The sequence below is a fragment of the Camelus bactrianus genome, chromosome 11, assembly GCF_048773025.1.
Source record: "Camelus bactrianus isolate YW-2024 breed Bactrian camel chromosome 11, ASM4877302v1, whole genome shotgun sequence".
In the NCBI taxonomy this organism is placed as follows: domain Eukaryota; kingdom Metazoa; phylum Chordata; class Mammalia; order Artiodactyla; family Camelidae; genus Camelus; species Camelus bactrianus.
This window is the reverse complement of record NC_133549.1, coordinates 80834638-80862541: the sequence shown is the minus strand read 5'-3', so window position 1 is coordinate 80862541 and position 27904 is coordinate 80834638. Positions and strand designations below refer to the sequence as shown.

Here is a 27904-nt window from a genome sequence, read left to right as displayed (position 1 = left end):
GCCCTTCATTTCAACACAAAAATGAAAATGTGTTTTATTTCAGCCTAGTGGGGCAAAAACAAATGCCAAGAGTAACTTCCACATTAACCCAGAAAGATGGGTTTAAATGGAGACATCCAGCATATTTATGTTGGAGTTATGACTTTGGTTCTATTTTCACCCTTTATTCAGAATACAGGGCAATATTACAGTCCTGGATCATTAAGTGAACAAACACGGTGATAACAGTATTGACAAGCGTGACCTGAATTTTGGGAGTAAGTGGTTTTCCAGTTCAGGGGGTAGGAGGTGCAAGAATCTTCTTCAAAGGAGAAGAGAACCACATTACTCAGCCACCGAAGGGTTTTGGCTTCAGCTCATTAATGGCTGGAAGGAGTGCCAGTCCTGGTCAACCGTCCATGATCTTCATCACAGCAAAATGGAATCTCCAATTTCTCAAACTAATTGTAGGCAGAAGAGTAAATGACTCCAGACTGACTTATTAATTGATTTGGATGACTACTAAAGTGTCCTCCATTCACAAGCTAGCGAAATCTTCAGAGTGACTGTTGGAGCAAGGAGCCTTTCATGTGCTCCCAGTTGTTATACAGTGCATAGAGGCTCGTGAGTGTCAGTCCTGCTAGACCGCCTCGTGCTACCCCTCGAAGACCACCTGGGAGAGGAAAGGAAGGAAAGAAAATAATAGTTTTGTATTGCATACTGTCCTAGCATCAAAGGTTAAATAAGGGTATCATAAAACTGACCCATACCATTTATGTTGATGTTATGAAGATCCCATCCCAATCAGTAGAATCAAAGTTTTAAAAGTAATAAAAGAAACCAAGTTTTAAAAGTAATAAAAGAAACCAAACTTCTCCAAGAAGTTCAGGAGAGAAAGATTCCCTAAATGAACTGTTTAACACATAAACTTCACATTCACAAGCTTTTTGCTTTCACTTTTAATCTCACAATTTGTACCTAAGATCGTCAGTAAGATTTTGTGATTTTTCTCAATCTGACTTGATCCTACAACACTTTTGGACAAGATCTTATGCTTATTATTGAAGTCCCAACCGGATCAATAATTTCCTGCTAGTCACATAATTTAGAACTTTCCTGGTACTGCCAATCGATTTAAGGCTGTAACATCAACAAGGTGACACCCTCTTTGGAAACAGTACTAACAGCCTTTGGACTCTGCACAGGTCCTCTTCCTCTAAATATTAACTTTGAAGACTCAAGGCAAAGTGGTGATAAGGTGGCTACAATCAGGCTTTGAGCTGGTGCTCCATCAGCTCCCCTGTTCTTCCCCTGATGTGTCAGACAACCTTCAACTAATAAGCCATGAGGCACTTACCATCATACTAGCTGAAAAACATTCAAGGATTACTTTTAACTATTTTTGCTTAACAACAAAAAGCAATTTTTCACGTGGAAAAAGATAAGCAACATAATTTCATTTGAAGTGCAAAAACAAATGTTTCAATCAATTATCTGAAAATAGCCCCCAAGTCCAGTAAGAGGAATGGGGGTACCCAAAGACGCTTTTAAGAAATACCTGATGTTCTCTTACAGTTTCACAAACAAGTAGAGGTCATGATCATAGGCTTAAGGTGGCCTATAGTGTACCTATGGTGTATCTGTTCCAAGTCACGTGTTAAGAAGGCAAAGGTCCAGTGTTAATACCTTATTAGAGGCCCCTTAGCTATGAGCCAGTAAATTCTGTGAAATTCAGTGACGCTGCTGCTGAGTTAGAACACTTAAACCCAAATATTTCTGCAATGAACGTCCTGCCAGATGGCTTCAGCTGATAGATTACAGGGCCACTCCCTCTAGGAGCCTCTCTGGCCTGAAGACTTAAGATAGCTGACCCACTTAAGCTTCCACTATGAAGTGCCCCTAATTATCTCTCTCAAACAGACCCAAATAGAAACTGCAGGCATCATATATAAACAGCTGTCAAATATGCAGGAGGGGGATCAGAAACAAAAGTAAAGTAAATGGGAGATAGCTCCTTGAAGCCCACATCATCTCTTTATATCTTGCCCATACTTACATTAAGCATGACAGCTGAATTTGCAACTGTATTTAATATGGTTGAAAAATTATAAAAGTAATGTGTACTCAACCTGCTAACTAAAAACAATCGGCTCAGTTTAATAAAGATATACTTTGTGTCTTTGAACAGTTAGCCAAATGAAAGTTATAGGGGCTGAAAGTGAACTATAATTAGACCAAATTCCTAAAATGGAAAAAATACACTATGAAGCCCAGGAGAATAAACGCTAAGTTATCCACACCTATGGCTGTTATTAGATCTAAACTTTGAGGGTAATGAGGGTTCTTTAAGCAGGTTACAAAGATATAATACTCTCTTCTGAATCAACACAAAACAAAGCAAAAGCTAAGGTGGCCCCACTGCTATTAGAAAAAGGATAGAGGGCAGGTAATTGAAGGCACAGTAATTTTATCAAACATTCAACTTCAGACCAACTTCCCAGGACCTTTAGTTGACTACAGATCCACAGGAGTCTGCAGTCTACCTGCTGCAAGGTGTCCCTTTCAGTTGGCCCTTTGCTTTGAGTGTTCTAAGAACATGATTTCTATGTGGCCCTCTTAGAAGGGCTTTTCCACTACTTCTCATCTATCAAGTAACAAGCCTCCGTGGACACAGGCACCAGGAGTAACAATGAAACTGGGAACTGTAAGGATGTAAGATCTCTGGACATCAGCGGTGTACTAAGTGCCCCTTAAGAACAATTTATTCCCTAGAAGCTTTCTACTTTCTGACCAAAATGAAACAAATAGTTCAAATCAATTAAGATACTTCTTGGGGGGAGGGTATAGCTCAAGTGGTAAAGCGCATGCCTAGCATGCCTGAGGTCCTGGGTTCAATCCCCAGTACCTCCACTGAAAAATCAAATAAATAAATAAACCTAATTACCTCCCCGCTGCAAAAAAAAAAAAAAAAAAAAAAAAAAAAAATACAATTAAGATACTTCTTTGAAGGGTAGAAAAAAGCTGTTTCCAGCAAGAAAACACCAAACACATGCAGTGTTTGATTTACTAATAAGCACAGTAATCCTGACTCAAGGGTTGCCTTTTAATTACCTGTTTCAGTTTAAATTCTTTCCATTAATTTCATGGTTTTCCAACTGGTTGATCTGTTAAAAGTTTGAGGGCCTCAGCTTTAAGCCTTCTTTAATAAAATGACTTTTGCTCATCAGGAAGCTGATCAGCAAATATACTTGCTTTGAACACTGAGTAACCAAGTAAGGCCAATGGTTAACCTCTACAAAGCACAACAAACATGAGCCTTGTGTGTCAGTTTTATCCCGACCTTTTGCATCCTTACACAATTCTTCCAGAAAGGGCAAACATCACCTCTTCTAAACATGGGAGAATGGGGCCCAGCCCAGAATGTTGAAGTGCCTGGTTTGTAAGGTACAGAGCTGGTGAGTGGCAGAGCTAGCCCAGTGAGCTAACAGGCGATCAGCACATTTCTCCTCAAACACCCAGAAAGTAAATATTTTAGGCTTTGAGGGCACAAGGCTATATCGATACTTACTATAACAATTTTAAATGTTAAATATTTTAAAATGTAGAACACATTCTAAGCCTGCAAACAGTGAACGGACAGGCATCTGGCCAGCAAGAGTGTGTGGCCCTTGCCTTACCTACACACTGAGATGGTTATAAATTCCTTTCAAATTTTTGCACTATTTAATTTTAAAAACTTTTGTTAAAATTATTTTTTTAAATCGTGGTAAAATACATAGAACATAAAATTTACCATTATTAAGTGTGCAGCTCAGTAGCCTTAAGTACACTGGCAATGTGCTACCATCATCCACCTCCAGAGAACTTCCCTGCAAAACTGAAACCCTGTACCGATAAAACTAATTCTCTACTCCTTTTTCCTATCTAATGCCTAATTTATTATGTCGATACATGTTTGCTCACTTTTCTTTAATTTTTATTTTTATCATTATCCACATAAGTAATTTAAAAAGTCAAGCCAGTACCAAAAGATCTTAGTGTCGCACAACAGTCTGGTGTTCTCATCATCCTTACCCTAATTCCAGTTCCCAAAGGCAACTACTTTAATTCTTTGCTTTTTACCTACATGTTTCTAAATAACATGATTATCTTGCTATTCTTGATGTTTCAATTCTAGGTATTTGTCTATTGACTTCCTACTAGGAAAACTATGTCAAGTCTTGTAAGAACTATACAAAATGTGCTATGGCAGAAGGTTCATGTAGGTTGTTTTGTCTAGGTCATCTCACTTACGAGTCTATGAAGGGAAGAGTCACTCTTGTTTTAAAGTAAAGAAACGATCCCCTTTAAAACAGCACCCAAAGTAATAAAACACCTAGGAATAAATCTAACCAAGGACGTGAAAGACTTACACACGGAGAACTGTAAGACATCGATTAAGGAAATTAAAGAAGACTTAAAAAAATGGAAGGGATATCCCATGCTCCTGGATTGGAAGAATCAATATTGTTAAAATGGTCATAATGCCCAAGGTAATTCACAGAGTCACTCTTGTTTTATAGACAAATTGAAATTCAGACAAGTCACTCTCTTGTTTACATATCTATTCAGGGATCCAGTGCTAATCAACTCCAGTCTCACTCCAAAGCCCACTGTATTTCCCGCCATACCAAACTGCCTCCAGGAGAGAGAAAGGAGACAGGGAAATTTCTTTCAAGGGGCAGTTAACAGTTGAGCTGGGCCTTAAGGATGGACTGCGTTTTAAATTCATCTGTTTGGTCATCTGACGTGCATAAGGAAGCTGACACAAAAGGCTGGAAAGACAGGTTAAGATTAGAACATGGAAGACTAGGGTGAGAAGTTCGAATTTAGGTTGAAAGGTAGTGGGTCATCATCAAAGGCTCCTGCATAGGGAGTATCAGCATTAGGACCACCCTTGAGGAAGATTAAGCTAGAAATAGTAAGTAGGTTAGAAACTGGAGACAGAAGCCTAATGTCAAAATGATCAATGAAAAACACTTAGAGAAGTTTAGGGCTTGTGGTAAGAGCCTCAACTCAGGTGACAGGCGGTAAACGTCACAAATGATGGAATGAGTGGATGGTGAGAGAAAGGTAGAAATCAAAGGTGATCAGGTCACTAGAAGGCTGTTTCCTGCTTCTTGGCTTTTTTCTGAACTTTGCAATAGGGTGGAGGCAGGAAGTGAGACTTTGCACTGCACAGCAGCTAGCTTTCCTCATCACTGTGCCATCCACCAGCGCCAAGCACTGCGTCCCTGCAATCCCAGCGCTTCCATGCAAGACTTAACTCACTAAATCCCAGTTGTTTTTGACCTCCACATTACTGTGTCCTTTTAGGACTATTTTTTGCCAGATTCATAGTTTCTTGGTGGTTGTTTATCTGCAGGTGGTAGAGTGTCCCAAACCCCTTTGAGAACCTTACGAAAATTTCAGAGAATTTAGAAACCCTGACTTAACATCTCCTGATATAGACTCTATACTCAGGAGAAGGCTGGAAGTTTAACTCTCCAGAAGTTGCAATAAACAATTTAAGGCTTATAAATAAATGGAAATATTAGTATTTAGATGGTAAGAATTAATCAAAGTCCAGTTAAGCCAAATCTTCACAGTGGCTATGAAGCTCTATCGTCTGTAGAATTTGGTCCCTTGCCACTTTTATGACTGCAGATCCTCCTATTCTCCCACTGCCTTTTAACTCCCACTTCAGGGCCTTTGTTCTTGTTGTTACCGGACCTAAATCCCTCCCTGCAGACATCCACCTCACATGCTCCCTCACCTGTCCATCTCTGTTCAAATACCACCTTCTCCTTGAAGGGTGCCTTAAACTTCTTGGTACATACAGCTTTGTATGCATGGCTTAGGGTGCTGCAGGATAAATTACTGAAAATTAGATGCCTTGAGCAAAGGACCTACGAATTAAAAATGTTTATTTTGCTTTTTCCTCGTTGCTTGCGAGCAACTTCTATTATCTGGGGGGTCATGTGTATTTTCTCCTGAAGGGCTATGTCATATCTTTACTCCACTTTTTTATTGAGTTATTAGTTTGAGTGGTTGGTTGAAATGTTTTAAATATTATGGCCATCAGCTCTTTGCCTCTTATATATGTTAAATGAATTTTTATTTACTGAAAGAATGTTGATGCCAGTAATAAAAAAGTCATCAGGGGGCTGTTTGCAGCATATGAAGCTTAATCTTAAAGGCCTGGCATTCATTGATAAGCAGCGCCTTTTAACAATAAGGATAGTTTATACTATATTCATTTCTGGTGTATAGCATAGAGATTCAGATATATACATAAACTCCTTTTCATATTCTTTTTCATTATAGGCTATACAAGATATTTGAATATAGTTCCTTATACTATACAGTAGGACCTTGTTGTTTATCTATTTTATATATAGTAGTTTAGTTTGCTTTTATAAGGTGACTTTCTTATGGAAGGCACAGGGTTAACAGCTTAGGAATTTTTCACAAGGGGGTAAGAGGCACCCATATCTTTTGGTTTTGGAGGTCTTGTTTCTTGAAGATAAGTGATGTAAGCTTACGAATGACAGCAAAAACACAGCTATTCTCATTCTGACAGAATACTGGTCATTATTAAACAGATTTTCACATGCCACAGGAAACCTATAACGACATTTCACACCCTCTGAAAAATATCTACACAGTTCATTAAATAAAGCATTAGATCTGAACTAAAATCATATCATCACAATTATTCCTGTAGTCTCTTTCTGGTCTGACAATTAACCCACTTTCTCATGTATTTTTCCTCCTAATTTTCTTTCTACAAAAGTAGCTCCTATACCTAAATTGAGTCATACCACTTTCATTCTAAACTCCTTCCTTAAAAAAAAAATTCCTATTTTAGAAGAGTATGTTGGAGATTGGAAAGATTTTATGTCAGCAGGAATTAACCCTTCCCTGAATGTAAACTTCTTTTCCTAACGGTTTATGCCGACTCCAGACAAAAAGAATGCCTAAATTCTTTTCCAAATCCTTGTATCTGGAAGCTTTATATATGTATTCCTGCCACACAAAATTCATAATTCTGGCTCTGTCTTAAGTATAGTCTAAACCAGAAATCAATAAAAGACACTGATTTGCCTTTGTCAGAGCAATTCTGATGTGCTGAGTTAAACTGTTCAGCCAGGAACTATGAACCCATGTCGGAATTCTGGGTCAGCAGATAACTGACCTCTTCTATGTTCCACCACTGAAATGGAAGCTGAAATCTACTTGTCACCTGACATAGAATTAATGGATATTCTTTTTTGCTTTTTCTCTTCTGAGCCAAGAGTCTATTCTTCCATGATTTATGTTGGAGGTGTCCCAGGCTATGTTACAAATGTTATTACTGCCAGGAAGTACTTGATTCAGAAAGCTAGGCTCCCAATTCTTTTGACACTATCAAGTATTCAGCCTTTCCCTTTCTATCTTTAAAATGTATGTAATATGTCTTAAATTAGATGGTAATTCAATACACTCTTACATTCAGGACTACCTTTAACATAGGAAATGCGAAATGGCTCATCTTGAGTAAGAAAACGGATTGGTGGGGACCAAGCTGGAGCGTCAGCACCCATCCATGGGGGCGGGGGAGCAGCTCCCCCAACTCAGCTTTGGCCACTTGCTACCACGCATAATGTAACCTTAGTGCCTTCCATTTGTTCAAAAGAAGCTGAAATTCCAGTTTTTTGTGTAAATCTCTTGTTTTTCAAATTTTCACTTGATCTTTCGTAAACACGGTTTGGGTCAACTAAACTTGCTGAGTGCCACCCTTGTGGTGCCAATTAAGGTTTTAAATTCCTTTGACCTAAAGATTTTCAATGTGAAAGTATTTTTAGGTTTATAACAAACTTTTTTTTTTTTTGCCAAGGTCATATTTTCATGGACATAAAAGGTATTTACTGTCTTTACCTGGGAGCTCTGGTTATGTGTGTAAAACACACGCACATGTTGCAAAAAGTACTGTGAGCTCTTACGGATAGAATTCTACATGTGATCCATTTTCAGTATAAAGAAAGCCTCTTAAGTTCAGATATGTCAGGAAACTTTGGATTTTATAATCTCGTTGAGACTTCTCTCTTATTTCTTTCTAGTAAAATGAAACAAAAATGCTACCTGATATTTGTGATAGAGGAATTATATAAAAACAAAATGACTCAATCAAACATCTGAAACATAATAAACAATAGTACAGAGGCCTGAGTATAGAATGTATGTAATTCAGGCAATTTAAAACAGAAATATGATGAAAAATTTGGGACTATCACCAGTTATACGACCTTTTGAAAAAGGTCATCTTAATACTGTGTTCATCTATAAAATCAGGTGTGAAGATTATCAATTCACAGAGTTTTAAGTGAAAGAAGTTATATGAAGTGCTTATTGCTGACTGTATAATCATAACTCAGTGAATGTTAATTTCTTTTCCACTTAGAAGAGATTCTGATATTTGATCTTCACCCAGGTAACTCTGATTCAACTCTGAGGGTTTTGATTCTTTTTTTTTTTTTTTTAAAGTGGAATGGTATTTAGTTCATCCATGTTCATAACAGCATTATGCCCAGCTCCCAAAAGTGGAAGCAACCCAAGTGTGTGTTGACAGATGAATGGATGAACAAAATGTGGTATATGTGTACAATGGAGTATTATTCAGCTTTAAATTACGGAAGGAAATTCTGACACATACTACAACATGGATTAACCTTGAGGACATTATGCTAAATGAAATAAGCCAGGCACAACAAGAAAAATCCTGCAAGATTTCACTTATATGAAGTATCTAGTCAATTCACAGAAATAGAAAGCAGAATGGTGGCTGCCAGGGGCTATACAGAAGGGGGAAATGTGGACCTGTCGTTTTTAAATGGGTAAAGAATTTCAGTTTTGCAAGATGAAGAAAAGTTCTGGAGATGAGCTGCACAACAATGTAAATATACTTAACATTACTGAACTGTACACTTGGAAAATGGTTTGGATGGTCAATTTTCTTACGTGTATTTTACAAAAATTAAAAAACAAAATAAAAAAATAAACCCCCAAACCACAAGATGTCAGAGAACATTAGATTACACTGTAAAAAAAAAAATGTATAAAGTTTCCTTCTGAAACTATGGATAAAAAGCATACTTCAACTGTATTAAGAGACAGCTCCACCATTCAACAGTACCTACCTGTACATTTATACAACATGCCTGTCATGGTTCCAGCTGCTACTGTGTTGAGGTCATCTTCTGCACCTCGTGTTTTCTCAATGATGACACCAAATGCACTATAGAGCAAAGCTACAGGGGAAATGGAACCGAACAGCATTAAAAAAGTGAACTGAAAGTCAGAATGGCGATTATATTTAGATAAATGTATTCTACAGACATCACTCTGCAAGTATTCAAAGACATATAAACAATGATCCCTGGAACACTTTTTGTAGTAACACAAGCCTAGCAACAAATAAAATGAGCTTCAAGAGGGGAACGATCCAGGAGACTTTCCATATAATGGAATACTATCTACTGACTTAAAACAAAAAGCAGGAGGTCCTCTATTCACTAACATAAAGCAGGCACGTGTGTGTATGAAAATGTTTGGAAAGATTCAGAAGAAATTTATACTAGCTATTTATGGAAAGTACCACTGGGAAGTCCCAGGAGGAGTATCTTTATTTTCACTTCCATTTTATCCATAACAACTGTACTTTTTGGATTTAGAAACAAAAAAAAAACCCATATGTATTTCTATTCTAAGAAACCTATAACTAAATATAACTCACATTTAATATACATTCTTGAATATATAATTCAAGAAAAGTGAGATTTGGTTCTTGCATATGTAAAAATCCTAACACTAGCACTATTTAGTTTTTTTTTTGGGGGGGAGGAGTGTCAAATAATTTTATTGAGGAAATTTGGGGGAGGGTCAAAGGGCTGGGAGGACAATTAGATCTGATGTCCTTGTCCGGCCGGGATCTCTCTCTAACTTCACACTTGCTGAAAGGTACTATTTAATTTTAACAAGACCTCCCCCTGCCCCCAACCAACCACCATTCTTTGATGCCTGTAAAGATACCCATTAGCCATGAATGCATTAACCCTTTTCCTTACCCTTTCTCAAAATTATAACATCTGACCCCTCAAAATTACACTAAACTCAGCCTTACAACTCCTCTGTTGTTATGTTTTTGTACTTCTATAAAAGCTATTCTTTCTGTTTCAATTTATTTAACTGAAACTGAACTTGAGCAGAACACTGTGACTGGTCATAGTACAATGGAAACATACCAGGTGACTAGCCACCCAATTTGCCCAGAACTGAGGGTTTTCTGGAGCATGGTCTTGAGGTGCTAAAACTGAGAAAGTCCTGGGCAGACCAGGAAGACTGATTACTTTAGGAAAGTAAACAATGACACAGACACCAAGGAGGTTACTGTGTATGGTGGCGGGGGCACTGGGGTCACGGGCAGCATATGAAAGCAGCCATTTATTAGGATCCCAAAGGTGAATCTGACTTCACAGTGTGAACATGCACTGCTTCCACAGCCCATGTCAAGGCTAAGACCTTACTCTGTCATACAGAGGTTCTTCCTAGCTTTTCAATGAGATGCCTACATCTTCCCTTACTTAGTTTGTCACAGTTAAGATTTTCAGACTTTCAAATAAAGAAAACTTTGGATTAGGGCATACGTGCCACAAGCAGGGTCAGAAGTAATTAGAAGAGTCAATGACTCATAGAAAATACAGTATCAAAGTAAGCGGTCCTGACTAAGGACTGTGTTATCCCTTGCTTTAAACTGCAAATGTTTTCAGTATCTACAAAGGCCCTACCGCAACTGTGGCAATTAAGTCTGGGAAATCTAATTAAGAATGATGAATGGGTCATTAGGAAAACATACTGGGAGGGCTGGATTAATCTATCACATCTTACTACAGGACCTTGAACCTTTCCTAACACACAAAACCATCTTTCTTGGACCTAAATTATCTGGGTTTCATTTAGTTAAAATATAATTTTATTTGGTGTCTTGCTTGGACAGGAGAGAACAGAGTGTTTAAAACATTCAGAAATGGTATTCGAAATGGTTCTAGTGCCCAGGATTATTTTGCTGTATAGTTTATGGTCTTCTCCTAAGTAGTACCTACACCACACACCCCAGAGTGGACGTGAAGATAATTTTTAACCTCCTGGGACCAGAATTTTCGTTGATCCAATTGTTCATGACTTGTGTACCTTCTTTCTTTGCCTTAATGATTTATTATCAAGTGAGATATCTACTTACCCAGAGAACCTAGAGTATTAGCCCAAAGTGCCCCTTGCCTCGTCACCATATTCAAGATCCTAGCAGGGAAGAAAGAAAAAGAAACTGTATTTAGAATCATTATTTCTCTAGTATTTAGAAAAACCGTTGATTACAGTGATTTTAAATGTATAAACAAGGTACCCAAAGTTTTCTTAATTTTAAAACTTAACACCTCCTCAGAATTCAGTAAGGATAGCTTTTACTTTATATAAATATAAATGAAGGTTAGGTTAAAAACTCCAACATCTTTGGGCAATGAGTAAAGAAAATTCTAAAACTAAATATATAAAAGGTTTGAATGACATTGTGGAATGTATTTTATAAAGAAGATTACAGGAACTGATCTATGTTAAAAAGATGACATCACAACAGATAAACTAGCTTACAATTAAGTTTCCTGGCCGGAGGTGGGGGGCATCCTTAGAATATTAAGTAGAATCAAAATGTAAAATATTATGGAATATAAAGCAAAATTAAAGAGAAATACTCAAAGAGAAGGAAAAAGTCATCTCACTAAAATACATGAAGAAAGCATATTCTGTGTCTGCTCCCAGACTAGAACTAAGCAGCCAAAGTGAATGCTTAGCACACTCTCAAGGAAGCACAGCTCTGCCTTGCACCAGTGCCAGATGTCACCAGAACAGCGACAGAGGCAGCTGGAGAAGAAGACAGAACATTTCTCTCCCAGCAGTGTAACACCATCACAGGAATGGTTCTGTCCCGACAGCTGACTACTGCTGGAAATTATAGGGAATTACAAAAACATATAGTAAAAGAATTCATTTAATTTAATTAAAACACTCACTTTAATGCTCAATAACAAAAATCTGTATTACTTCTAAAGGATTATTCATAAATTAGTAATGATTACACATTATTTGTTACATATTCCAATAAATTAAGTTCAGCACTTTTCCCCTCATTTGTAACAAGGTTTTAAAACTATTAATTTTCTTTATATTGCTGGTGACACTGCAAACTGGCAAGATTCTTTGGAATATGACTGGGCAACAAACCTCCATTTATCTGGGCCCTTAACTACTCTAATCACCTCTCAATAACCCTTGAAGGCAGAATGCAGAGAAACTTACCTAAGATCCCAGAACAGTAAGTAATGAAACTAGGCTTTGAAACTACACAGATCTGTCTGGCCTGAAATCCTATTATCTTTCCATTTTTTTTTTTAAATGCTGTCTCTCTATCTGAAAGATCAGACTGATTACATTAAAATGGTATATAATATTTAAAAAACCTAACTTCAAAAATGCAAACCAATTCAACTCTCTCCAAAAAAATTAATAACTATGATGGTTTCAACAAACAAAGGTTATCTCTTCTAAGAGACCTTCCACTTTCAAATCGGTATTTAACAATATGCTGGGGGTTTGTTTCAAAACAATGTGGGAGTGAAGAAGGAGATGGGACACAACTGGTCCTGGTGCTGCTTGATGGCTGTTGAGTTTGGATAATGCTTCATAGGTGTTCACTGTACTATTTTGTCTACTTTAGCATATATTCAAAATGATCTGTAGTATAAAAAGTAAAAAAAAAATTGGAGTAAAGGACAAATATTAAGAATATAAATACAGGGGGACGGTATAGCTCAGTGGTAGAGTGCATGCCTAGCATGTATGAGGTCCTGGATTCAATCCCCAGTATCTCCATTAAATACTTCCATTACTTCTGGTCCCCCCCCAAAAAAATATATATATATAAAATACATAAATAAAAATACAAAAATATTCAAGGATCTGGGCTTGTAAAGCAAGGGCAATGATCCACACAGTAAAAGGATTATGAAAAACTTGGCAGGCTGTGAGGTTTCCCAAGGTCTCATTCTAGCACACCTACTGCCATCTGCTGGCTAACTAACATGTAACAAAAATGGAGCTTACAGGGTCCGAAAGTAGAACCATGAGTCATGGAAGAACACAAACTGTGTGATCCTGCTCATACACGGTATAAAAACATGCAAAACTAAATAAGCATATTATTTATGGAATAGCAACAGGAACCTGTCATGTTTATTTCTTAAGCAGGGTGAAGATACACATTATATACATTTTCTAACCTTAATTGCACTTTCTCTTCTCTGCAAACTTCAATTTCTTAAGAGAAGACTGTCTTGTTCCTTTTGGAACTACCTCTAAGTTCTAGAAATTTCATTTAAATTTTCCGGCATCTCTGCACTTCAGAAATGGAGAGTGAAGTCAATGAAATGTTCAAGTCAAATGAGAGCAAATTTAGCAATTACTCTTATGTGCTTCTTATTTCTTCACTTACCATATCCTATGGTTTTGCACACCGCTGAACAATCCAAATAATGTACTAGTACTCTAACAATTTGAAAAGCATGTTATATAGGTCCGTAAAATGGAAGAGGTGCAGCTGAGAAGTCAGGTTGGGTTACCAATGTTTGGTAAGAACCTATGCATTCCGGCTTGTGCACAGGTTCTTGCCAAACACTGCACCAGCTGACTGAGGGACACTGACTAAAAAGTCACTCCTTTTAAAAGGGTAGACTTGGTAATCTGACTCTTAAGTTGCTTTTATTTTGGATAAGGGAAAAACAAAATACCAGAAAAAAACAACTGACCAAAAATCAATACTCGAAGCATCTGTCATCTCAAAAGTGTGCTCATCAGGCCAACAAAGCAGAAATTAATATTCAAACGTTATGACATCACATGATTACATGAAACTTACTGTACGTTTCTTGGTTTGGACCAGGCCATGTTCTGGGTTTCCTTCAATCCTAGCCGTAGACCATTCATTGCCCCAAATGCAGCCCCTGGCAAATCATAGTAACAATTCATCCAAATAATCAGTTTTATATTAAAGAACAACTATAATTCTGATTCTTTTTCATTTTTATTTAATAATAAGAAAAATGCAAATAATGATTTTTTAAAAACAACCTTGAAACCAATATTCTAATTACCTTTGATTTTAAGTACCTTTGACTACACCTTTGATTGAGGACATTTAAAAAAACATATAAATACTAACCTGTCATACAACATCCTCCAATGGTGAAGAAAGCAAGTTCAAATCTGCCCCGGGTTTTATTAGCTCCAGTTGGTAATATAAACTCATCTGTATCCTAAAGGGATAATAATAAAAACCAAGTTGAGATCCCTTCAAAAGACATCATAGTTGCAAAGCGTTTAATTTTTCAAAGCAGGTTTTCACAGAGCGTAAAATCATAAATTAAGTAAAACTCAACTATACTTAGTCAAATAAAACTTTTTGCAACAAAATCAACATGTCAAAGTGAAATGACATATACAATACATATGGTTATGCTCATTAGTTCTTAGGAGAGATTCTTATTCAAGACTTTGCATCTCATTGTAAGTTTGACAGATTGTAGGTAATTTGCCTTAGTGATAAATTTGAAGCAAGAGTACAAGGGAGTTTAGGAAGGGTGTCTCTGGAGAGAGGTGAACTGAAAGCTATGAGAGGTAAGAGTATACCAGTCTGGAAGGAGAAAATAACTTTCGTTCTGTAGCTACTATTTATCAAGTATCATTTTACTATATGTAAGACTAAATGACCATTAAAAAACTGAGCAGAAACTATAAACGCACAATAGTTTGGATCATTTACGCAAGGGCAAAATCACCTCCTTAATAATTCTTAACTGTTTGGAGGGCATGTATTCCTTTGATAATCTTAGAAAGCTATAGATTCTCTTTCCAGTGAATATAAAATATTTGGTATGAAGGTCACCCAAGAATCCTAGGTTGAGAAGTGCTCACTAGGGCTGATTTTGCAATACGATACACTTTCATGAAGAACAAATACTTTTTGGCAAGCCTCCTAAGCAGAACTGGTTAAACTACGCCCCTTCAGGGCTTATTTTATCTTTTTAAATTTCCTTGATACACAGATTTTTATTTGTAATTTTTAAAGTCTATTTTATTATAAGCTTTCTTTGCACTTAAAAATGAACAGTTTTTTGAAGTATTCCTCCCCAAAATGAGTATTTACTCTCTTAACTTCCATCATGGCTGGTTAATCTGTAGAGAATAGAAAATACAATCAGACACATGCTTCAATGCATTATTCAGTGTGACACATGTCTTTTTTATATAAAACTTTTAATAAAATATTCTGGAGCAAAAAAATTATTTTACCAGGAGAGCACACACCCCTAGCAAAAAACACTAATAACAAGTAAACAACCCTTTGGCAAATATTGGTAAATGCATTTCTGATTAGGAAACCTAGCTCTGCACTGGTTATTGATTTCTGGCTTGTGCACAGGTTCTTAACAAACATGGTACAAATAAACAAGCACATCTACTCTCATCACACAGAAATGGTCTCCTAGGCAAACTCTGAATAGATCCCATGTCATAATATATTTATTATAAATAGGTTTGTAAATCTTGGGTTCTTCCTGACTTTTTGATTAATGATTTTGTTTTAAATTGTGCTTCTTGTTTGAGGTTTTAAGGAATGCTGCATTTAACACGGTAAGGTAAATAACTGTCCAACTCAGAAATGGATCACTAATTACAAATAGGAAATAAAAAGATGGCCACGATGAACATTAGTAAGAACAAGTGCATGTCATCACTTACTCATTCTTCAGCTAGTGGGTCAACCATAATAAAATCAAATGTATATCACTTCACACACATAGCCACTGGAAAACAATGTGATTGGGGCTTAACCTTTTCAAGGCAATAAAAATGTACTGTTTCATGTAACAAAAATTTCTGAAGATATTTTTGAAGGCAGAGACCCTGGCCAAACTGCATTAATTTTAGGGGGAAACAACCCCATAAAATTAAGGATCTTGGCTTCTTTAAAAATAGGGTTAACAGTTTATAGTACTATAGAAAAAAAACTTCTGTAAGCCAAATTTTAAAATGCAAGAAATAAGCACCTAACAAGGTTATTATAAAGTATTTTACTACAATTCATGTAGGGAAAACATACTGAAAAGTTCACATGAATCTTGTGCTGCTGACACTGTAGGGCATCAGTGTCATTAAAATACCATCAGTGCCACTGTTGGCTAACACAGAGAGGAAAGAATCCAAGAAAGGATATCATTGTACCTGAGGAAATAATCAGAAAGCAGAGACTATGTGAAACCTTTATATTTCAACTGGATGACACTATGGATGTTGGAAATATTTAAATTGTCTTTATTTTGCAAATTCCGTGTCAGAAACGACCAAGTTTTAAAGTGGCAAGGTCCCAATCATCAACTTGTTTCTATTTAAACACTTGCTCCAACAAGAAATACAGCAGTTGTCAGTTGATGTTAGTGATTAAACTCTTAACAAAAAGTTCCAACTATTACTCTTTGAAAAAAACCAAAAATTTACCGATTTATAATTAACTCACTAAATAATTCACCTATTTAAAGTGTACAATTCAATGTCTTTTCAGTATATTCAGAACTGTACAACAAAGACCACCATCAATTTTAGAGCATTTTCATCACCCCTCAAAAGAACAACATACCCATTAGCAGCCATTCCCCATTTATCCCCAACCCTGGGCTAATCTACTTTGTGTCTTCACAGTTGATGGTTCTGTTTTTATGAGAACACGTGGCAAGCTTTCAAGGTTCACCCAATGTTCTAGCATGCATCTCATTTTTTCATTCCTTTTAACTGCTAAACAATATTTCATTGTATGGATATACTACATTTTGTTTAGCACTTATCTGCTGATAGACATGAGTTGTGTCCACTTTTTGGCTATTAGGAATAATGTGGATAGGAGCATTTATGTACAATTTGTTGTGTGGACACATTTTCAAATCTCCTGGCTATATATCCATGAGTGGAATTACTGGGTCATACGGTGACTATATTCTTAAAATTTTGCGAAACTGCCAGATTATTTCCAAAGCAGCTGTAATATTTTACATTTCCACCAGCAGTGTATGCAGGTCCAATTTCTCCAAATCCTCACCAACATCTGTTATTGTCTGTGTTTCTGATTACAGCTATACTAGTAGGTGTGAAGTGGAATCGCACTACGGCTTTGTGACTTGCATTTCTCTAATTAGTGATATGGAGTATCTTTCCTGTAACTACTGGACATTTGTATATTATCTTGGAGAAATACCTATTCATATATCCTTTGCCATTTTAAAAGTTGCTTGTTTTTTTATGAATGAGTTTTAAGTTTTTTTAAAATTAAATATTCTAAATGTCAGTCCATTTCATATGTGTGATTTATAAATATTTTCTCCCAGTTTGTGGGCTATCTAACCCCTTTCTTGATGCTATTAGTCTGAAGCACAAAGCCTTAAATTTTGATTAAATCCAATTTACCATCCCCCCCCCCCCACCTGTGGTTTTGATGCCATTACCTAAGAAATCAATGTCTAATTTAAGGCCACAAATACTTATGCCTATAATGTCTTCTAAGAGTTCACAGTTTTATATTTAAGTCTTTGGTCCATTCTGAGTTAATGTTTATATATAGCATGAGGCTGGGTTGGACTTCATTCTTGCTCATACTATTTAGTTGTCTCAACAACATTTGTGGGAAAACTATTTTTTTCCTACTTAATTGTCTTGGCATCCCTGTTGAAAACGAACTAACTATAAGTGTGACAACTTATTTCTGGACTCTCAATCTTTATTTTCCTGATCTCCCAATCTATCCTTATGCCAGTACCAAATTGTCTTAATAGCTACAGCCTGGTAGTAAGTTTTGAAATTGGGAAGTGTGAGTGCTCCAATTTGCTGTTCTTTTTCAAAATTGTTGGGCTATTCTGCATCCCTTGAATATCCATATGAATTTTAGGATAAGCCAGTCAATTTCTGCTAAAAAGCCAGCTGAGATTTTGATAGGCACTGTTGAATCTACAGGTCAATTTGAGGATTGCTGTTATTTTTATAACATTAAATCTTCCAAGAAAATTGAATATCTTTCAATTTATTTGCCTTGATTAAGATTTTTCAATGTTTTGTAGTTTTCAGAGAATAAGTTTTACATTTCTGTTGAATTTATTCTAATTTTATTTCTTTTGATTCTATTGTTATTGGAATTATTTTGCACTTTCATTTTTATAATGCCCATTGCTACTATTTTGATATAATTATGTATATTGATCTTGTATCCTGCAACTTGGCTGAACTTTATTAGTCCTAATAGTTTTTTGTGGTTTCCTTAGGGTTTTCTATAGACAAGACCATGTCATCTACAAACAGTTTTACTTTTTCCTCTATCAGTCTAGCTGCTACATCATTCCCTTATCTAACTGCCCTGGTTATACAAAGTTGAATAGAAATAAAGAAAGTGGACATCTTTGCCTTGCTCCTCAGTAGGATAAAGTATTTACTCTTTCACTATTAAGTATGTTAGCTTTGGATATTTTGTAGATGTCATTATCAGACTGAAGAAGTTCCCTTCTATTCCTAGTTTACTGATGGTTTTTTTGTTTGTTTCAATCATAAGGGGGTGTTGAGTAATTTTGTCAAGTTGTGTCTACTGAGATAATCACATAGTTTCTGTTTATTCTTTCCTTTATTGACACAACATAGTACATTGCTCTTCAGGTATTAAATCAACCTTGCATTCCTGAGATACCCAACAATTATGCTTTGAAGCTTGATATTATAAACTGAGCTTTAAAAACCCCTACCATTTGCAACATTATCTATGTTGAACCAGCAACTTCTCTAAACAACCAAAAAACCAAAACAAACCCCAACAAAAACAAACAAACCAACAAAAAACTGAGGCTAATATGTCTTAAAATGTTTAACCTCTAATATCAAATGTTTGTATTCATCAGATCACTCTTATTTCCATAAACTCTTGAATAATATTAATAATCTGATCTAATAAAATACACTCAAGTAGTATTTTTTTTCCATATGTACAGATTTGGTTCAAGATTTCATTAAAAAGAGTCCAAGCTTTACATTCTCATTTATACTTAACTTGGTATTAACGATATAACTTTGTAACTACTCACTTCAATATTTTTTTATTGGAGTGCCTTTAAAATTAATTACTCATTGTTTTTAAATATAAATCTCAATTTGTGTTCTGATCACTGCTCCTTCTGATCACAGAGGTGCATACACAGAAGCAGGTAGTCATGGCTGTTGTATCCTCCCCATCTCCCACTTATTTCAGGGGCTTTAAAGAAGAGCTGAGAGCTGGTCCCCATGCTGTTTCCCCTTCATGGGTCTGACATTAAAGACTAGAATATTCAAAGCAGTTGCATATAAATGAAAAAATGGAAAAGTGACAACATATGTCCAGGGAAACTGTAGGCTCAGAAAAGAACTGAGAAGAGCTTGAGTTTACACCTCAGGCTGCTCCTTGGCACAGAGACAGCCTATGATAATTAAAAAACCAAAAACAATAACCAAATAAAAGCAAACCCTGGGGAAAGGGGGAGAATGATTTCCAGAGTTAACCACATTATTAGATTCAACTGTCCAGTTTTCAATAACAAGGCATACAAAGAAATAGAAAAATATGGCCCACTCAAAAAATTAAGTCAACAGAAATGTCCCTAAAAAAGACTTGATGGTAGATCTACTAGGCAAAGACTTTAAAACAACTGTCATAAAGATGCTCTAAGAACTAAAAATGTGGAGAAAGTCAAAACATGTATGAACAAAATGGAAAGAAAGAGAAAGAAAACCTAGAAAGAAACCAAAAAGAAATTCTAGAGCTGAAAAGAACAGTAACTGAAAAATCCTCTAAAAGGGATTCAAAGGCAGATTTGTGTAGGCAGAAGAATCATCAAACTTGAATATAGGACAATAGAAATTATTGAGTCTTAGGAGGAAGAAGAAAAATGATTAAATGGATGTGAACAGCACCTACAGAACTTGTGGGACACCAGGAAGCTGACTAACAAACAGACTGTGAACATCACAGAAGAAGAAAGAGAAAAAAATGTTTGAAGAAATAATGGCTGAATACTTCCCAAATTTGATAAAAGAGATGCATATCAACATCCAAGAAACTCAATAAACACCATGTAAGATATATATGAAGAGACCCAAACTATATACTATACACTATACTGAAGACATATTAAAATCAAACTTTTAAAAGCTAAAGACAAAGAGAATATTGAAAGCATCAAGAGACAAGCAACTTGTCACATACAAGGATCTTCAATAAGATTACAGCTGACTTTTCAAAAGAAACTTTAGAGGCCACTAGGCAGTGGGCTGATATGTTTAAAATGCTAAAAGAAAAAACTGTCAACCAAGAACACTATATGCAGCAAAACTATCCTTGAAAAGTGAGGGAGATAATATGACATTGCCAGATAAACAAAAGCTGAGAGAGTTCATGACCACTAGCTGCACTGCAGATGTGATCAAGGGAGTCCTGCAAAGCGAAATGAAAGTACACTAGGCAGGAACTCAAAGCCTTATGAAGGCATAAAGATCTCAATAAAGGCAAACACATGGGCAATTATAAAAGTATTACTGTAACTTTGTGACTCCACATTTTGTTTTCTACATAATTTTAGAGTCTAAAGCATTTAAAAGAATCATTTATGTTTTTCAGCACACAATATGTAAAGATAAAATTTTGTGACATCAACAACTGAGAGGCGCAGGGACTGAGCTGGTAAAGGAGTACCATTTTTGTATGTTACTGAAGTTAACCTGGTATAAATTCAAATTAGTATTATAATTTTAGAAAACAGCTACAGACTACATACAAAAGGGAATGAGAGGAATTTAAACAAGTCCCTAAAAAAATCAAGTAAACACAAAAGAAGACAGTAACACAGGGGACAAAAAGCTAGAAGTCATATAGAAAATGAATAGCAAAATGCCAGAAATCTCTCCTTATCAGCAGCAACCACTTTAAATATGAATGAATCAAATTCTCTAGCCAAAGACAGAGATTGGCACAATGGATTAAAAAATACCACCCACTTATATGCTGTTGACTCACTTTACATTGAAAGACATAAACTGATTGAAAGTGAAAGGATGAAAAAAGATATTCCACACAAATAATAACTAAAAGAGAGTAGTTTTTAGTGCTATGCTAACATGAGAAAATACAGACTTTACATTAAATAAGGTTATAAGAGACAAAGGACATTAATAAAAGCTTCAATATAGCAAGAAAACACAACAGTTATAAATGTTTACTTACCTAGAAACAGATCATCAACCATATTAAGCTAAAGTGATGTTATTAAAGGGAAAAATAGAAAGTTTTACAGTAATAGTTAGAGACTTTAACACCCCATTCTCAATAATGGACAGTAACAGTTATAACCAGGCAGAAGATAATAAGGAAGTAGAAGAGTTAACATAATCAATCAACTTGATCTAACAGATAATACAAAACACTACCCTAACAATATACACGTTGTTCTCAGGTGCACATAGACATTTTCTGGGATAGACCATATGTCAGGCTACAAATTAAGTCTCAATAGATTTTAAAAGACACCATACAAAGCATCTTCTTCAACCGAAATGGGATGAATTAGAAATCAGTAATAGAAGTAAAACTGGAAAATTCACAAATTTGTGGAAATTAAAAAAGCACCTCCTCAAACAATCAATGAATCAAGGAAGAAAGCACAAGGGAAATTAGAAAATACTTGAGATGAATAACAAAGAAACACAACATACCAAAACCTACGCGACTCAGTGAAACTGGTGGTAAGAGGGACATTTACAGCGATAAATGCCCACATTAAAAAATAAAAAAGATCTCCAATCAATAATCTAACTTTACAAACTTAAGGAATTAGAAAAAGAAGAAATTAAACCTAAAGCTAGCAAAAGGAAGGACATAATAAAGGTTACAACAGAGAGAAATGAAGTAAATTACTAAAATCAAGGAGGGAGGGTGTGGCTCAAGTGGTAGAGTGCAAGCTCAGCATGCATGAGGTCCTGGGTTCAATCCCTAGTACCTCTTCTAAGAACAAATAAATAAATAAACCTAATTATCTCCCCCATTAAGAAATTTTTTTTAAAAATTACTAAAATCAGAAATGAAGGTGAGGACATCACTATGAACTCTACAGAATTAAAATGGATTGTAAGAAAATGTTATTAACAACTGTATGCCAACAAACTGGATGTCCTTGATGAAATGTAGACTCCTAGAAACACAAAACTCACCAAAAGCAAAATCTAAAGAGACCTATAACTAGTAAGGAGATTGAATCACTAACAACAACAACAAACAATAAAGGAAAGTCCTGGGTTTGATGGCTTTGCTGGCGAATTTTACCAAACATTTATAGTAACTAACATCAATCCTTCTCAAACTTTCCCAAAACCCTTAAGTGGAGGGAACACTTGGAACATGTCGTAACTCTTTGTATGAGGCCAGCACTATTCTGATACCAAAGCCATAGACATTATAAGAAAAGAAAACTACAGATCAGTATCCCTTATGAACATTGATGCAAAATCTTCAACAAAATACTAGGAAACCAAATTCAGCATATTAAAAGGGTTACATATTACGACAAGGAGAATTTATTCTTGGGATGCAGGATGGTCCAACAAATGAGAACTGATCAAAGTAACCTACCACATTAGCAGAATGAACAGAAAAAACCCACATGATCACTTCAACTGATGAAAAACAGTATCTGACAAATTCCAACACACTTTCATGATAAAAAACATTCAATGAACTAGGAACAGAAGGAAACTACCTCAACACGATAAAAGCCATATATGAAAAACTCACAGCAAATACCATACACAAAGGTGAAAGACTGAAAGCCTTCCCTCTAGAACGAGGCAAGGATGCCAGTTTTTTGGCCACTTCTACTCAACATAGTATTAGATGTTCTAGCCAGGGCAATTAGGCAACAAAAAGAAATAAAGGCATCCAAATTAAAAAGGAAGAAGTAAGATTTTTTTTTTGCAGACGATCTTTTATGTAGAAAATCCTAAAAGACTGCACACACAAAAAAACTCCTGTTGTTACTAACAAGTGAATTCAGCAAAGTAGGATACAAAGTCAACACAAAAAATCATATGCATATCTACACACTAACAATAAACAATCTGAAAAGAAAATTATGAAAACAATTCCATTTATAATAGAATGAAAAAGAATACTTAGAAATATACCTCACATTCATGGATTAGAGACTTAATATTAAGATGTCAATACTACCCAAAGCAATCTGCAGATTCAATACAATCCCTACCAAAATATCGATGTTTGTGCAGAAATAGAAAAAAATCCAACTCAAAATTCATACGGAATTTCAACAAACCCTAAACAGACAAAATAATCTTGAAAAAGAACAATAATCCTGGAGGACTCATACTTGCTGACTTCAAAATTTACTACAAAGCTACAGTAAGCAAAATAGTGTGGTTTTGGCATAATGACAGACATTTAAACCAATGAAATGGAATAGAGAGCCCAGAAAGAAACTGCATATATGTCAAACACTTTTGGCAACAATGCCAAGACCATTCCATGGGGAAAAGACAGTCTTTTCAGCAAAAAGTACTGTGAGAATTGGATATCCATATGAAAAAGAGTGAAGCTGGACCTTTACCTAATACCATATACAAAAATTAACTCAAAATAGATCAAAGATCTAAATGTAAGACCTAAAACTGTAAAAAAAAACTTAGAATAAAACATAGGGAAAAAGCTTTGTGACAATGGATTTGGCAATGACTTCTAGGATATGACACCAAAGGCAAAGGCCACAAAAGAAAAAAACAGAAAAACTTGCTTTCATGAAAATTTAAAAATTTTGGGCAGACAATATCAACAGAGTGAAAAGGCAACCCACAGAATGGGAGAAAATACTTGCAAATCATGTATCTGATAAGGAGTTAATAATTAGAATATGTAGAGAACTAAAATTCAACAACAAAAAACCAAATGAACTGATTCAAAACTGGACAAAAGACTTGAACAGACATTTCTCCAAAAAAGACACACAAATGGCCAATAAGCACAAGGAAAGATACTCAATACCATTAATTCTTAGGGAAATGCAAGTCAAAACTATCACCTCACACCCATTAGAATAGCTATTATAAAAAAACTGCAGGTAATAAGGGGTTGGTCAAGAATATGAAGAAACAGGAACTCTTGTGCACCGTTAGTAGGGATGTAAAATGTTACAGCTGCAGTGGAAAACAGTGTGGCCTGTCCTCAGAAAATTGAACATACAATTACCATATGATTGGACACACAATCAAAAGAACTGAAAGGAGGGTCTGGAAGAGAAATCTGTACACCAATGTTCACAGCAGCACTATTCACAATAGCTAAAACATGGAAGCAATCCAAGTGTCCATGGACAAATGAATGGATAAGCAAAATGGAATATCAACCAGCCCTAAAGAGGGAGGAGATTCTGAACATACTATAATACAGATGAGACTGAGGACATTATGTTAAATGAACTCAACTACTCGCAAAAAGATAAATATGGTATGATTCCACCTATTTGAGGTACTTAAAGAGTATTCAATAATCAGCAACAGAAAGCAGAAGGGTGGCTGCCAGGAGCTGGTGGGGAGGGCAGAAAAAGGAGTTACTGTTTCATGGGTATGGAGTTTCACTTTTAGAAGATGAAAAGCATGAAGATGGTTCTACAGTATTAGGAATGCATTTAATACCACTGAACTGTATGGTTAAAAATGGTAAACTGTTAGTATATTTTATCACAATTTTAAAAAAGGGAAAAAAGAAACCAACTAAACCCCCAAAATTCTTTAATCAACTAGTGTAGAAAAAGATGCAAGCCAAATTCCCAGGGACTGTGAAGGAAAAAGGGTGAATGGGGATTGGAGACTTGGTGCCTCCAGCACGTATCACAGATCAAGTCAACATAAGTACCTGGGATTATTTTTTTTAATGGTACGATAAAGGGCCAAAATAGTAAAATCATAAAAGGACTAGTCTTAATCTTACCTGCACGAGATACCGTGGATCCACATTTAAATAAGGAGACAGAGGGTTCATACCAGTTACTAGAGAGAAAACAAAGCATTACATTGTGACAAAATTTTAAAAAGCTATTTCCTTTAGTGTTAATTCTACTCTTGCCGGTTTCATGTGTTTTGCAATTTTGATTTGAGGCTCAATGAATGTGGAGTTTTCTTCCACTTTTTTTTGTCTTATCCTCGCTGTCTGGCAGCGTAGGTGCCGCCTCCTCCTGGGGCCCCCAATCCCAATCAAGGTCTTGCACTGGTGTGTAACTCTCAAACCAACAAGACATTGGCAGTAACATGGACCAAACAGCCAAAGCAGCAGGAAGCAAAGACGAGGTCAATTATAAAGCTAATTTCTTTCTACTGTACTACAAGAATGCTTGACAACTATACAGACTGCAAAATACAGACTGACAAGAGACCAATCAATTTCATAAGCAAAACACTGGGCTATGTGTTGTGTAGAAATATTTAGGGCAGTGCCTTCATATCTTAGTGTTGACAGCTACTGACAGTTGATTTACAGGGTAGATAATTCTTCGGTCATCACTGTAGGAATGGGGGTCAGGGCAAAAGAAAATAGGAACTCTTAAGAAGAGCCAGATTTGAATTCCACTAACTTTGAAGACGGAAAATCAACTCTCACATTTTAAATTTAACCTTTGGCTCCCGCTGTAACTCAGATGATTGTTCACAAATCTATTCATTACGCAGGACTCTGGTCTTTTCATCAATTCAAAGTACTGTTAGTTCTATACCCAATATATACTTCGAATTGTTACTTACCACCATCTTTATTGCTGCCATCTTAGTCCAAACTATTAAATCCCACGTAGACTGCAGTAACTATGTCCTACCTAGCTGGACTCCTTACTTGCTCTAGTCCCTCCAATTCAGCTTCTAAATGGCAATTAAAGTGATTTTTTTTAAAGAAAGGAAATCAGTCTTAATGACTCCCATTTACACTTGTAATCAAATCCAAACCCCTTACCATGGCTTATATTACACTACAACACCATGTTAGCTGCAATTCCTTGCCTCTCTAACCTCATTTATCTCTTAGCACATCACCTCCCTTGTAACTTTGTAGACACATGGCTTAAAAGTTGTTCTTCAAACACACCAATTCCTCAGGGCATTGGTACTAGCCATTTTTCCTGTACACTTGCCTCTCCCCAGGCATTTGTATTGTATTCAGGTAGCAGCTGAAGTGTCAACACCCCTGAGTTGCCTTCCCTGACCCACTCTTAAATGGCTTCTGGCTCCCCTCATCATCTGCAGATCCTGTTTTATTGTCTTTACACACTTACCATTAACTGAAATTATTTTCTTTTACTTATGTTACTTGACTCACTTCAATAGAATGTAAACTCCATGAAAACAGCAGTCATCTTTTAAATTTTAACTGCTGTAGTCTTGTACCCAGAAAAGTCCATCTCAAGTACTCAGTGAATGGTGTTCACCCTTTAATCTCTAAATTTACCTTCAAATCTTAAATAATGTAACAATGCTTTTTCACATTTGTGCTCCAAAACTCAGAGCTCCTAAGACTTATTTTATACAAACTAAGTACAATCATATCTTATTCTTTTTATTATTCACAAACTATGTTCTAGATTCAGTTCTGACACAGGTTGACACTAGGAACTTTAAAGGGCGTTTTTGTTTTTGTGCACAAAGGACCTAAAGAAATAATACAAAGGTTCTCAAAAGAGAAAAGTTTTATAAAGTGCTTATTCTTCACCAACTTCCTACTATCTTTAAGTCCAAGTTCTATTCATTAAGTTGAATACCCAGTTAGAAAGTTCCAAAGATCAGGAATACATATTTAAAGTATTAAAGAGAGGGCACAGGCAGGGTACTCGTGCTTCGGCACCCTCGATCTTGCAAATATCCTTTCCAAAAATTCTTATTGGCTTCTTTCTTCATGTCTATAAGTGGCTTTTAAAGTTCAGCTCTCTTCCAAGTTCAAGTTCCTCCAGTTGCCTCGACCCGTGTGCATTACTATTGAGTGTTTTGCCCGGATGGCTCCTTTGTGGTTTTGGGCTAAGAAATTATTTATGGGCTCGATATTTGGACTGCATTTACCTTCAGAGCTGGGTTCTCTTTACCTAGTTGGCCGGCCAAGCACACAGCCCAACATACAAGAAATGTGTCAGAGGAAAGATGAGGCACGGGGCTTAAATGTAAAAGGAGGAAAACATGCAACATCTCCTCAGTCCAAGCCAACCACAGAGAGTTTCTCGAGATCTACGGCTCCAAAAAATGGTTCAATGTTGAAAGACCGGCCGCGCAGACACACTAACCCCACCACTGCTACTGAAGCTTGTGACAGAGAGAGAGAGAGAGAGAGAGAGAGAGAGAGAGAGAGAGAGAGAGAGAGAGAGAGAGACGGAGAGAGAGGGAGAGAGAGGGAGAGAGAGGGAGAGAGAGGGAGAGAGAGAGAGAGAACAGAGCACGCCGCACGTCCTGGCGAGGTCGCAAGAACCAGTCAGAAGTGTTCGCAAGCAAGGCCCGATACTTACGCGGGACTCCAGCCAAATCCGCGTGCGAGTAGCCTGCTCCGCCGGCTCCAAAAAAGCCGGCCAGCCCTCCTGTGGTTTTGTTGCCGCTTCCTCCGCCGCCCTCCATGGTGTCGCAGCAAACTGCCCGTCTGCTTCTCACCTCCGCCTCAGGCCGGGATCGTCTGCTC

General features: G+C 36.4%; 1 protein-coding gene and 1 non-coding gene across 2 annotated transcripts; both read right to left on the bottom strand.

Moving 5' to 3' along the window:
* Positions 1-8: 8 nt before the first annotated feature.
* LOC105075623 (mitochondrial import inner membrane translocase subunit Tim23) lies at positions 9-27872 on the bottom strand. The gene is made up of 7 exons (XM_010963503.3): positions 27738-27872; positions 25193-25251; positions 14306-14399; positions 14003-14087; positions 11276-11334; positions 9177-9287; positions 9-652 (listed from the first exon to the last, which is right to left on the bottom strand). Exons 1-7 carry the CDS (start codon positions 27841-27843, stop codon positions 537-539), a joined length of 630 nt encoding a protein of 209 aa, XP_010961805.1. The 5' UTR covers positions 27844-27872; the 3' UTR covers positions 9-536.
* On the bottom strand, positions 11836-12038 carry LOC123619303 (small nucleolar RNA SNORA74). Its single transcript, XR_006727862.1, has one exon. It is a non-coding gene; the product is annotated as a small nucleolar RNA SNORA74 (small nucleolar RNA).
* Positions 27873-27904: the final 32 nt, after the last annotated feature.

Bases quoted from the DNA above. Each gene is read 5' to 3' on its own strand.
- LOC105075623 (XM_010963503.3), bottom strand. From the start codon at position 27,843: ATGGAGGGCGGCGGAGGAAGCGGCAACAAAACCACAGGAGGGCTGGCC. The intron at 14,088-14,305 runs GTTAGTATTTAT...ATGATTTGCCAG, and splicing joins TGGAGGATGTTGTATGACAG to GGGCTGCATTTGGGGCAATG. The intron at 653-9,176 runs GTAGGTACTGTT...TTCCTCTCCCAG, and splicing joins CATGTTGTATAAATGTACAG to GTGGTCTTCGAGGGGTAGCA.